Raw genomic sequence first — 13,993 nt, 5'->3', positions numbered from 1 at the left:
TTGGGTCATTTGCTCTGAGGCCTCCAATTTTTCTCATCTGTGAGATTAAGGGACGGTATAAATGGTCTCTAGAGCCCGCTTACTGTAAGTGGCATAATTCTAAGTAGTGGAGAGATTTCCTATGCTGGAGACTCAGTACATTGGTCTTCTCTGTAGTATGTCGGGCTAATTCATGACGAACAGGAAGGAAGAAAATGGGTTGGTACTGGGCAGTCAGAGCCATGTCTGTGGTCTTGATTTTGAAACCAAATCCCTCCCTCCCCCACACCCCAGGGATGTGTCTTTCCTGGGCCTCACAGTCTAAGGAAGACAGAGGGGAAGGACCACCCAGCACCCAAACATGAGGGTCCAGGGAGTAGCCAGGGACAGCACATCAGAAAAGAACAAGCTGAAGCCTGTCCCCTGCAAGGAGACAGAGGAACAGAACTGGCCGTGTGTGTGGTTGGGGGTTGTCAGAGCAGAGGCTCAAGACGAAGGTGACAGGGAGGATGCAGGCTTGGAGGGCAAGCAAGGACAAAGTGAGACCCTTGTCCCCCAGCTTCTAGGCCATGGGTCAAGTGCTGTATCCCAAACCTCATGTCATATCTCTGAAGCAGACACAGAGAGACTCAGACAAAGGGCAGCAGACGCAGTCCTGCCAGAGCAAGGAAATAACCTGAACTAAGGAACAGGAGTAGCCACAGTTTAAAGATCCTGTGAACAGTAAATAAAGAATTAATATACAAGACTGTACTGTCTTTTGATTACAATGATATAAAAACACATTCCCTTAGCAGAGCGGTGGTGGCACACGCTTTTAATCCCAGCACTCTAGAGGCAGACACAGGTGGATCTTTGTGAGTTCAAGGCCAGCCTGGTCTACAGAGCAAGTTCCAGAACAGCCAGAGCTGTTACACAGAGAAACCTTGTCTTGAAAAACAAAAAGAAAAAGAAAAAAAAAATGCATCCCCTATGGCCAGGGCCACGGGAGTGTTACACACTGAAAACAACCAGATGACATAGAGTGTTGCACACTCAAAACAACCGGACCGCAGGGGATAGCTGCTTTGGTTTGGGTTGCTTTGTTTTTGTTTAAGATAGAATCTTGTGATATAGCCCAGACTAACCTGATATTCACTCTAGTCCAAGATGGCCTTAAATTAGCAACAATCCTCCTGCCTCAGCTTCCTGATTTCTGGGATTATAATGTATAAATGGCTGTACCTAGCTGGGATATCTTATTTTAATAATTAATGCCACTATAATTTCTTTTTTTTTTTTTTGAGCTCACTCTGTAGCCTTGGTTGGTCTGGAGCTTGTAGTGTAGACCAGGCCGGTCTTGAACTCACAGAGATCTGCCTGCCTCTGCCTCCTGAGTGCTGGTTTAAAAGTGTGTACCACGACACCTGGCTAATTTCACTTTTTAGGATACTATGATAATAGAAAGAAAATGGATGGTCTTAAGACTCCATGAGAACAAAGTCAAACTTCTTCCTCCAAGATTTGACTGATGGGTCCTCTCCTGCCTGACCCACACAGAAGAATACTGGCTCAAAGAAGTTTGTACCACAGAGACCCTCTCTGCCTGGTTCCTATCCTGTGTACAACCACCCCCTCCACAGATGCACATAACCAGAGCCAGACACACCACTCTGGACCCCCCATGAAGGAACATTTGGGATAGCCCTTATGCCCGAGGCTTCTTCCGCCACAGCCCACCTTCTCCATCCCCAAAGCTCTGTTGACTTATTAAAGTCAATCAAACATACTCTTCGTCACACACCTTCCTTATGCTGTTCCTCCCCTGTTCCTTAGCTTGAACCTGCCTCCCTCATACTGGGCCCCAAGAGAAGATACATGCTCCTGGTTAGGCGGAGCCTGAGAGCATTGATGGAGGAAAACCCGCCTTCTCCAGCTCCACCAGGCACACAGACTCCAGGATCGTGGAATAGTGCTTCCCCGTAGGACCCCTTCCTTTTTCTCTCTTTAATTCTTACTAGTGTAAATTCACTGTGTGAAATAACAGGTTTCGTTATGTGATTTTCATACATGATGTGATGTACTTAGGTCATTTCCACACGTTACCTCTTCCCTCCTGGCCCCTCCCACCAAGAGCCTTTTAAATTTGCAAGAATCAACTAAAGAATTCTGATGAGCGTCCCACACACTGATGAGGACTTTGGTCGGGACTTTCTCGCGGTCCTGGACTTGCAAATGGATCTCATTGGGCCTCAACCCCTGCAGCACATCTGCCGCATTCTGGCCATCCTAGACAGACCCTCGCCATCCCTCCCCTCTCCAGCCACTAACACCTGCCAGGCCGGTCTTGCCAAGAAAAGCCCACTCTGCTAATGCCAAGTAGAGTTCATTCAGCTCCAGCTGCCCCATCATGCCTGGCTTCCAACCGTTTGCCAACTGAAGCCAGCAAAGACTTAACTGTGAATTCGCCAGCATCAGTCGGCTAACGATACAGCTTATCTTGTTGCTTCACACAGCACCCGCTCGTGAGCCTGAACAATTAATTGCCCAGGAGTTAGAAAGTCTCAAACACCACCAGTTTCAACAAACAGCAACTTTGCACAGCACCAAAACCCCCCTCCCCAACAACCCCCGGAAATGTGGCCCAATGCCACCAAAACCCTTCCCTTCACTAACAAACCTGTTCCCTCCTCCTGCCAGAACATTGATGCAAAACCCGGGTTACAGACCTGAGCCTGGTGTCTCCATAAATGAGTCTAAGGATGCCACACAGGCGGCGAGCTGCCTGTGCTGCCTGGAGCTGAGTCAGGGCTGGAGCAGCTAGCTGAGTCCTCCCTGCTGTGGCTGGGGTGGGAGGTCTCTGCTTTGCATATCTGTGAGCAGGCAAAGTCTAGGCTGGAAATTCTCCTGCGAATACGAAATGCAAGTGGAAAATTTCCAAAAGCCCTAAAGGCCTCAGGTAATGCTGGTTATCCAAGGCAGAATGGATGTAGGATCCTGAACACCCCGTCCTGGCGCTGTTCCCAGCCTTCACCAGAAGAAATGAAAGCAACCAGCACCGCTGCCCTCCTGGGCAGCCACACAAGATAAGCTGCCCTTCCTCCAACGCCCAGGCTCCAATGAAAGCTGAGCGGGGACTGGTGATGCCATCACCTTGGCTGCTTCCTGTATGAACCCCACTTTAGGCCTGATGGGACAATAGGGCTCCCCTCATCAACAGAATTCATCTACAGTAGGGACTGTTCTGCCTGCTCTCAGAAGTCCTGTCAAGCAAAACAATCCTCCTGAAGGCACCCTACAAGTCGACAGACACCCTGGAGGAGCTCAATACCTCCTCCTCCTTTCCTCCCCCTCAAAAAAGAGGAAAGGACTATGAGTTGCTTCCTCCTTGGCCAGAAAAGAACAGAGCCGAGAATAAGGGGCCTCCACACAGAAACAGGCCACAGAAGGGCAGGCAGCTAAGATGAAAAGCCTACCCTCCTCTTCCTAAAAGAAACCACACATCCAGGTGACTGGACAGCTAACAAGTGTGGCCAGACTCCCTTCAACCCTCTCTCTGTGTCTCTGTCTTTCTTTCCTATACATGCATATACACACACCACAGTCACAGACAGGACAGAAGCACCCCAAACCTGACCCGACCAAGTTCACCCCAGCCCTTCTTCCCTTACCCCTACTCACAGTAGTGTCCCAAAGCACGGGCTGGATTCTATAACTGTCTTTTTACAAGTGATCCACAGAGGACAACACAGACATAAAAAGGTATACACGAGACCTGTGTATAGCCTTCCCCCAGCCCTTTAGGAAAGTGAAGGCGCCTTCTAGCGACCTCACCAAACTCTGTGGGTCTAGGCAAGTCCCCTGAGTGAGATGGCTATTTCTATAGTGCTGCTTCAATCCCGAAGCGATGAGCCCAGAAGCACGGGTCAGTTGTTTACCAGCTGGCTAGCTGTGGCCCTGTCTTGGACCTGAGTCACCTGCTCACGTCCATTTGAAAGGTTGTGCCTTGCTGTGACCACACTGCGACTCCTGGGAGCCCAGAGCAGAATTACAGGGCTGACACATGACCTCCTGCTGTGCTTTAGCAACCCAGAGATCGCAATCCACCTGTGCACACAACTGTTTCATAAACAGTACAGTCAGCACGCCACACACAACCTGGAAGCGGAGCCATGTTTATTCACTAAATAATTCAGTGTGCTTATAGTATGTGGGAAGGGGAAGTCAAGCCCTTAAATTTATTCTGTTGAGGGGCTAAAGAGATGACTCGAAGGTTAAGAGTGCTTCTTGCTCTTGCAGAGGACTTGAGTTCAACCCCAGCATGTACATATTGTAACTCTAGCTCTGACACCTTCTCTGTCCTTTGGACACACACACACACACACACACACACACACACACACACACCTCTGTCAAAAGACAAATGGGAAAATGATTCTCACTGTGGGCGTTTTGGGAAGGCCATGGCATGTGAAGAAAGTGGTCAGAGAGAGCATCCTGGACCATGACTCTAAGTCCAACACACTCAGATAATTTTATTCTGTGCCTTTAGTGGGATTAGATAGCCTTGGTCTAAACAAAGTGCAGTCTATAGGATCCAAAAGGGAAGAAGATCTGAAACTATGGCTTCCTTCATAGGGATTTCCATACAGCTTCTGTTTGGCTTGGCTTGGTTTTGTTGTTGTTGCTATTTTCTAGACAGGCTCTTACTATGTAGTACCCGTTGTCCTAGAATTCACCACATAGACCAAGCTGGCCTCGAACTTAGAGATCCACCTGCTCTCCTACTAAATACTGGGATTAAAGGCATGTACCACCAAAGCCCAGACCACAGTTTCTACTAGCAGATACATCAGTGAGAAGTCCTGCAGTTAAGAGAGCCACTGAACACACTTCACTGGCCATCCCGTCATGGGAAAGAACATCTATTAATATCCCGTGGCATCAGAGCTAGGGAACTCCTTCCACTTGGTCTTCGGTTTCCAATTTAGAGAAAGCTGCCATCCTGAGACCAAGCTAACTGTGAAGCCAGCTCCACCAGGTCTAGGCAGAGCAGTAGGGCAGCTCTGCTCTGATGGCAAGGGCAGAATAATGGCCAAGGGCCTTTACAGCTAAATGAACAGGGACCACTCTGTCTCAGGAGGACCCGTGATGCTCAACCTCACAGTTTACCTTGAGACGGGCAAATTGCTGCTTCTGTGGCCCACACGCCTCAGTGGACTAAGCCGTTCTTGTCCCTTGCTCAAAGTCTCATTTCTGAGTGTGTGCATATGTATGTGTGTGCATTGTGTATTGTACATGTGTGCATGTGTGTGCAGGTGCACTCATCTGAACATGTGAAAGCCGGAGGTTGATGGCAGTTTCCTCAATTGTTGCTCATATCCTTCTGAGACAAGGTCCCTTTACTGAGCTGGTCACTGTTCAGCTAGCCTGGCCAGACGGCCCCAGGATCAGCCTGTCTTGTCCTCCTAGGACTGGGGTTACAGATGGGCATTGATGCACCCAACTTCTATGAGGGTCTGGGGATTTGAACTCGGGTCCTCATGCTTGAGCAGCAAGAACTTTACCCACCGAGCCATCTCCCCAGCTTCCCCACTTCCCTCCTGATCCCTCGTGAAAGGATAACAGGATGAACTAAGATAACAAGACCCAAGCCTGCATCCCCTACTCCAGAGACCAGGGAGTGTTCACTTTTATCACTTAATTGTCCCTACATGGCAGCAAAGGCTGGGATCAAATTATGACTCATTATGAAACACATCATTCTGCTCTCTAAAAGCAAGACACAGGCTTGCCCAGAGGGGCCAATTTCCTTCTCATTCCTGAGACATGTGTGACAAGAGTTGGGCACCTGCAAAATATCATCTCCACACACATCATCTGTCTCACTGTGATTATACCCCAGTGCCAAGGCACTCGGCACACAAGCACACACACAAGCATGTACACACGCACACACAAGCACGCACGCACACATGTGCGCCCTGAAGAGATGTTTACATAAGACAATGAATGAGTGAATGGCCTGAGCTGAGGTAGAATCCTCCTCAGGGGATCTCAGGAGTCAGTTGTGTGCATGGTTAAGATTACAGACTCCAGTCAGATGACCCGGCACTGAATCCTGTTCCCCCTCTTGTTTACATGGCCTTGGGCGGATGACGAAACTTTCCGTGGATTTTTTATTCCCTATAATAGAAGAGTAATAAAAATAGCAATGCCATGAGATGCCATGATTAATCGCTCAGCACATGGGAAGTGTTTAGACTCATCCTTAGCTGAGCATGTGTCTTTTGTAGGTATTACCTGTCAGCATCATTATCTTCTTCATCATCGTGATATCAGATACAAGGGAGTCCAGAAGGAAAATGAATGCAAAGTTTGACACAGACACTGACTCCTTTTATTTGATTATTTGATGTTTATCAAACATTATGGTGGAGCTGGTGCTCTCCCAGTTCCTACCTGAGGACGGGAAGACAGAAGCCAAGCTTAAACGTGAAGGCAGATTGAAGGGGGAGAAGTCGTCCCCTCTATTATTGCTACTTCCTGGACTCGAGCCATTAGCCTGCACCTTCATCAGCTCCTCATACTGGGGATTGAAAGGCAGATCCATTGTCTCTTACCCTAGAACTGCAGTCAGCACGTGGAGAAAACAGGCTAAGGTACGGCAGCAGAGCCAGGCCGCTGAATGTTTCAGGAGAGAAAAGTATATTCCTCCCTAATTGTAAGCCTGCATTGCACTGTCCAAGATACTGTCAAGATTTGTGATTGATTTAGAGGCCATCTGGAGTGACCACAAGAGTAAGAGCAAGAAAAGCAAACATTTTATCTCGAAAATGTCTCGATGTAGGTGAAAGCCTGCTAACCTGTATTCAGGACTTCAGGTCTGAGACTCGGCTAAGAGTACCCCACCAACCCACCTAGAGAGAACAGGGACCTCTCAGCCTCTTCAGAGCAAGCCAAGGCCCTCCAAGTCGCTCCCAGAGGTGGAGCTAATGATGGAGCAGACAGGGGCTCCTTCCGACGGGCTCAGAGGCTCCATGGCAACACCCATGACTCCTTGAAGCCAGGCAGGCATGTCTTCTTAGAAGAGTGTTGCGGTCTAATCCACAGCCGCTCAGGACCATGCTGGACCCAACGCTGCCAGCCTTTACTCGGTAACGTGGCTTATTTATCACTAAGAAGCTTCCGGCTACATACAGTTCGGGGACAATCTAGTTAGGAGTCGTTTCTAATCCAGTGCCTATCAATCTTACATGACAGACCTCTGCCAACCTAGACCAGCCATTAGCAAATCTGCCCGCAAAGCCGACGCAGGAAGTTCAAGGGCGGAACCAACCTACTAGAGAACTGTACTCCACCCTTGAGCGGTGATAGAGGAGGTAAGAAGGGGGGGCCTCAAACGACTCATCACCCCACCATCCCGTCCACACCTCTGCCTCCCGCTAGAAGTCCACCCCAGCCGAACACATCCCACGGGTCTCGGGCGCCTAGAAACTTGTCCAGGAACTCAATAGCCAGCAAGTCCCAGAATCTTTAATATCCCTAAATCTTGCGCATTTGTTCTATGCCAGGAACCCGCTTCAGGCTCGCAGGAGGCATATGGAGCCCAGGCCACTGCTGGATAGGGAAAGGCAGCACGGGACGGGGGACAAGCTCTGGGGGTGGGCACTGCGGAGGTTCAGGTCTTTTCGTTCTCGGGGGACTCCCGCAGGACGCCAGCCCAAGGTCGGCTGCGCAGCAGCGTGCGCACTCACCGGGTTCAGAGGGCAGGGCCATGGGGGTTGGCTGCCGGGCTGGAGCGCAGGTGCCGCGCCAGGCAGGGCGCACAGGGCAGCGGCTGCAGTGCACTGACGCCTGTGCGGACGAGCGCGTGGAGCTGGACCCGACCAGGCCGCGCTTGCAACCCCTGCCTGCCCGGCAGGAGCCCGCAGCTCCCGGGGACCGAGCTGAGTGCTGCGCAGCAGGGCCCGGGTGGCCGGGCTGGGGGTGGGGGGTCACGAGCGGCCTGCGCAGCGGGATAGCGCACTACCTGGAGGACCCGCAGCTACCCGAGGCGCTGGGCCCAGCTACCAGCAGGAAACCTGAGCACCCGGGAGCGGTGGCCGCCCTGTCCTCGGCCGGAAGCGAGCCCGGCTCCACCCGCGCTCCGCGGGGCCGCGACACAGTCCGGGGTCAGATGCCAGGCGGGATAACCGCTCTGTGCCTCACTACCACCAGCCCAGCTCCACGCCGCGCCCCAGGTTGTTTGCAGACCTCCTCCCCTTCCCAATAGGACTTTCCCCAAAACAAGATTCTGGAGGCTCAGTTCTCCGCCAGGACACTTACTCTAGGTAGCTAAACCGATCTTCAAGCATTGGTTTTCTCCAGGTGTCCACCGGGTCTCTTGAATCACCTTCCCGCCCCTCCCAACACACAGGCGTGCGCGTGTACACACACACACACACACACACACACACACACACACACACACGTACACACACACACACACACACTTTCCCTTGTTCTCCAGCCTTCTGCGGTCTGGTTTCTATGCCCGCCCCTCAAAGTCCGGAATGACCTCCGAGTTGCCAAGGCCAGCGGGAGCTTTCTGTAGAGCCTTGCTCACCTCTTCCCAGCACTGGAGTTCTCTGACCACGCCTTCCTTTCTGGAACAGAACTCCCAAAGTTAGCACCCGGTGCCTGCCGCCCTCACCCTCGCACAGACACGCTGTGTGAGGCACACTTTCCATAGGCTTGGGCGACCGGTTTCTCAGCTTCCATGGCCTGGTTTTCCATTATGCTGCTCCAGCTCCAGAGAATCTCAGGATGCCAGCTCCCTGGATCATTCCCTCAGCTCTCTCAGAGAATCCGGGCCCATCCCCATGGTTTTAACAGCCTCCTGCCTGCTGAGAGCTGTTAGACCGGAATCCTCCAGAGCAGCAAGTGCTAGCAGAGCAGAGATCATCTCAGACAGAGGGTCCCAGGCCCAGCTCCTAATGGTCTGCCTGTGATTCTAGTCTTGACATCACCAAGCACCCAGTCTTCAAGCCTCGCTGGGGACCCTTCCTTGACTTGTCGACTTTAAGTTATTGCCCCTGCTTGCCTTCACTCACTTCACAGCTGTCTCGCTTAGGCACCAAATTTTATTCGTTCTACTTCATAACCTGATGCTTACGATCTACTTATTTTTACATGATAAACAGGTGACTGCTAATATACATTACAAAGCACACTAACAAGTGTCAAAAGATGTCGTAAAGATGAGCCAATAATAAAATAAAATAAGACAGTGTCTCACTCTGTGGCCCTGGCTGGCATGGGATTTGCTGTGGAAGGCGTGCCTCTGCCTCCAGAGTGCTGGGATTAAAGGCGCGTGCCACCACACCCAGCAAATCATTTTCTTTTTAATGAATGGTTTGCTACATCTTTTTCTCTTCACGTTAAAGTTGGCCGCAATCCACTTGGTGAGAGCACCGTGGTTAAGCTAATTTATTAACCCTAATCAGAGTTTACTAAACCCTAGTTTAATAGTTGATGAGACTAAAGCATATTCAACTAATAGCAATACTTGGTTCCAATGGCTACTGTTCTGTTTTAGTTTATTTTATGTGCATGAATAACTTGTTCCCATGTATATCTCTGCACCACTCCTGTGCCTGGTGCCTAAGGAGGTCAGACGAGGGCATCGAACCCCCTGGAACCGGAGTTATGGGCGGTTGTGATCCACCAAGTGGGTGTTGGAGATAGTGCTCTTAACTGCTGAGTCCTCTCTCCAACCCCTTGGCTGTTGTTATTTGCTTTCTAACAAAACACATCAAGCAACAATAAACAGAACTCTGTCTTTCCACTTATTAAATTATAATTCTGTTTAAATAACACCTCCCAGTTTGTAAGTGTGAAGTGCCACAGGAAAACTGAAATCAATGTTCCCAGTGAGTGTTTACCAACCATTCTTGAAAATAGTTTTAATACACAGGATATTTTCATTGAGATAGTGATTAGAAGATTATAAACACTATGCTTTCAGAGCTGGCCAGATAGTGCAGTCAGTAAACGAACTTCTCAAAAGCACAAGGACTTTATTTTGGTCACATATTGTGGCCCTGCTCCCATGTGTCCCCGCAATCCCAGGAATGGGGAGGCAGAGGCAGCAGGACACTTGGCGCTTGCTAGCCCACCAGTCTAGATAAACCAACAGACTTCAGATTCAGTGATGATTGTGTCTCAGAAAAGTAGGTGAGGAGCAGTTGAGAAAGACACCAGACAACCTTTGGCTTTGGCACATACGACACATTCATTCTGTCATTAAACTTATACAGCAGGGACAGTTCAAATGCCATTTTCATGGTGCATCCTGTAATATGGTTCATTTATTAATATTCCCTTAAAAATACCTCCCTTACCTGAAAGACATTATGGGGTTTTGTTTGTTTTGTTCTGTTTTGTTGTTGGTGTGTGTGTGTGTGTGTGTGTGTGTGTGTGTGCGCGCACACCCTCTATATAACACACTTGTTACAGCCATAGTCAGCAGAGGTCAGCAAGATTGGAACATTTGCCCTTTAAGTTAAAGAGACACATCTCTAAATTGCACAGATATTACATTCTTGGCCCTGAGATGGTCAGTGAACTTCTGAGCAATAGGATTTCCTGTGTCCCCCAACATTTTATTTTAAAGCATTGTAAAGCTCCCACTGTGTTTTACGGGTGTTTCTGAACCACATCCCTTCAATTTTATTGAAGTTATCCAGGGAAGAATGGACAGTTGATTTCATGCTGCAGTCTTCAGGCGGGGTCACCAGTTGTCCATTGTTCTGAATGCATCCTTATCCTTATTTTAGTAGATGGGCTTGCCTGAATGTTGTCATCAGGAAGCATGGCATCTTTTGGGCAATCAGAATCTCTCAACAGTTGTGGGCTGCCCCGGAATGGGCCCATCAACAGCAAGAACTGGAAGGAACAGAGGCTCAGGGGTCCTTAACTCATGACTTAACTATTCCCTACTGATAGGTTCATGGAATGAGTCACTCCCTTCAGCTGTATGCTCACCAGTGACCCTGCCATGCTCCAGTAGATGGCCCCAGTCCAATGGCCTCACAAACTAAAGGATGAATCTGGTAAAGGGATTGTCAGGGAGAAGGATCGAGAAGGGTGACGGGGATGTGAGGAGTACCCAGAATACACTATATGTCTGAAATCACCAAAGAACTAGCTTGGTTAATAGTGAAGAAGAATGGTGTACTGATTGTTTTTTGTCAACCTGACAGAAACCTAGACGTATCTAGAAAGGGAGGATCTTATTGAGAAAAAATGCTTCTATAAGATTGGCTGTAGATGAGTCTGTGGGGCATTTTCATGATTAATAATTGATGAGGGAGAGCCTTGCCCACTGTGGGCTGAGCCATCCCTGGGCTGGTCAGCTGAGTGTTATAAGAAAACAGGCTGAGCAAGCCATGAGAGGCGATCCAGTAAGGAGCATTCCTTGTGGCCACTAGCATAAGCTCCTGACTCTAAGTTCCTGCCCTGAGTCCCTGCCCTGGCTTCCCTTGACGATGGACTACAGACTGTGAGCCCTTTCTTCCCCAAGTTGCTTTTGAACATGGCGTTTTATCACAGCAATGGAAAGAGGAACCATAGCTAAGACATATGACAAAGACTAGATAAAATGGTGTAGGAGGTCCTTCTGTTTGTGTGTTGCTTTCATTGGTTGAATAAAGAGACTGCCTTGGCCTTTCGACAGGGCAGAACTTATGTGGGCCGAGTGGACAGAACAGAATTCTGGGAGGAAGAAAGCAGAGACGGAGAGACGCCATGAATCTCCTGCCTGAGATGGATGTAGGTTAGACCCTTGCCTGTAAGCCACAATCATGTGGTGATACACAGATGAATAGAAATGGGTTAATCAAGATGTGAGAGTCAGCTAATGGGCCAGGCATTAATTTAATTAATACAATTTCTGTGTGGTTATTTTGGAGGTTAAGCTAGCTGGGTGGCGGGACACAGCCCACTCCTTCTTACTACAATAAAATATGTTAGCAACTTACACCCAAGCTTATACTCATCCTGCATAACACATCATATTCTAAATTCCTTTCTTTGGAGTTTCCATGATGTTTCTTTCCTGAGTGTGTTTCCATATGGTGCCTGTGGTAATTTGAATGGAATTGGCTCTCATAAATTCATAGGCAGTAGCACTATTTGGAGGCGTGGCCTTGTTGAAGGAAGTGTGTCACTGTGGGGGTGGACTTTGAGGTCTGTCTTGCTTAAGCTTTGCCCAGTGTCTCAGACCATTTCCTGTTGCCTGAAAAATATAGGACCTTTAGCTACTACTCCAGCACCGTGTCTTCCTGCATGCCGCCATGCTCTCAGCCAAGATGAGGATGGTCTGAACCTCAGAAACTGTAAGGGAGCCACCCTGTTAAATGTTCCCCTTTATAAGAGTTGCTATAGTCATGATGTCTTTTCACAGCATTGGGAACCATAACTATGACAGTGCCTTTATAACTGTCTTCTCTCTGGACCAGTGCCGCGACTTTCACCATGGCAAACAGAGTGGCAGTTTTCTCCAACAATGTCATCTGACATATTACCTTTTATTCATAGATAAGAGCCTCAAAGAAGATTACCACGGCCGAGGAGAGGGCTCAGTAGTAGAACATGTGTGTAGTATGTACAAGGCCTGAATTCTGTGGAGCAGAGAGGGAGAAGGGAAAGCAGGGCCATCACCTAGGAACCTATTAACACTGTTGCTGTGAGATAACCCTTTTGTACATTGTGAAAATGTATTGCTGTCCTTGTTAATAAAAAGCGGATTGGCCAATAACTAGGCAGGATTATCAGGGCAGAAAGAATGGCGTGAAGAAGAAGGCTGGAGTCAGAGGAGTCGCCAGCAAGATGAAAAGGAAGCAGGAGATAACATGCTGTGCCCAAAGAAGGTACTGCCACGTGGCAGAGGGCAGGTAAGAAATACGGGCTAACTTGAGTTGCTAGAGCTGGCTGCAGACAAGTCTGAGCTACTGACCGAGCGTTTATAATGAAGGCTCTGAGTGGTTATTTGGGAAGTGGCTGGTGGAAGAGAGCTGATTACGGTCTGATGGAAACTTCTGCCTACAAATTGGGCCCCACATGGGGCATCTACATCCACATAAAACCTGAGAAAGCTCAAAACAGGTTCTAGAGACACAAAAACAGAGCCAAACACAACTTCCTAATATCATGTCTCTCATGCTGGCCACAGTACAGAGACACAGTACAGAGTGCATCTTCTGCAGCTGCCAGCACTCTGTGAGCTAAACTGCAGGGCAAATTCCCGCAGTATCTCACACAGCCTGCAGCACAGAGAAGCACCTCCCAGCTGCTGCCTGTGGGCATCTTGAGCAGCCAGCTCCATCTGTGTGCTGCATGGCAGGTTTGGGGTTCTGCTCGTGCAGACAGAAAAGGTTACAAATGCTCAGTGAAGACAGATCCAGATGAAAAAAAGGACGCTAAATGGATTACAAATAAATAAATAAATGTGTTTATAAATAGACATAAGGTTGGGACAGAAAAGAGAAAGGGTAGAGACAGTCATAGATTAAAAAATAGTTTAAAAATAATAAAGTCCTTAAAATAGTTAAAAAGTATAATAAGCCATAAAATATGGAAAATAAACAGAGAGTCTGGATTCTGCATGTCATTGTGTTGTCATTAAATTTTCTGATTGCTAATGAAGCGACATCTGGTAAGACACTTTGGATTATAAGAACTGCTGGATTGAACTTAAAAACATCTTGACTTCAGAGTGGAAGTCAAAAGATATGTTACTTTGGGGAAGAGGTTATGCTTTTATTTCCATAGGAAATGAGAGGTTGTAGATTTGTTCAAGGTTGATATAGAACACGTTTGAAACAGGTCTGTCAGATATACCAGGCCTGTGGGCCAAAGTTGGATGTCCCGACATTACAGAAAAACCTACGGTGACTGTTCAGGCAAACAGATGTACTTGTTGTTAGGTAATATTCTACCCTCTGGAGTCTTTCAGGGAGTTAAGACTAAATAATTAAACTTATAGTTTTCC

At 48.5% G+C, this 13,993-nt stretch overlaps 1 protein-coding gene across 5 annotated transcripts in view; it reads right to left on the bottom strand.

Moving 5' to 3' along the window:
- Window positions 1-9,275, bottom strand: part of Ampd3 (adenosine monophosphate deaminase 3) — a 51,444-nt gene extending 42,169 nt beyond the window's left edge. The window contains exon 1 of one of the 5 annotated variants that reach the window (XM_026781195.1): window positions 8,567-9,275. In XM_026781195.1, the coding sequence (XP_026636996.1) occupies window positions 8,567-8,690 (124 nt within the window). In that variant the 5' untranslated portion in view covers window positions 8,691-9,275. Of the gene's footprint in view, window positions 1-1,762; window positions 1,786-2,687; window positions 3,043-7,715; window positions 8,247-8,286; window positions 8,535-8,566 lie in introns of those variants that run through there. The other 4 variants (XM_005350997.3, XM_005350996.3, XM_005350995.3 and 1 more) reach the window with 4 other exon arrangements.
- Between the last annotated feature and the right edge of the window lie 4,718 nt (window positions 9,276-13,993).

The sequence above is a fragment of the Microtus ochrogaster genome, chromosome 8 (assembly GCF_000317375.1).
Source record: "Microtus ochrogaster isolate Prairie Vole_2 chromosome 8, MicOch1.0, whole genome shotgun sequence".
NCBI classification, from domain to species: domain Eukaryota; kingdom Metazoa; phylum Chordata; class Mammalia; order Rodentia; family Cricetidae; genus Microtus; species Microtus ochrogaster.
The sequence above is the reverse complement of the archived record's forward strand: the minus strand, read 5'-3'. Positions and strand labels throughout refer to the sequence as shown.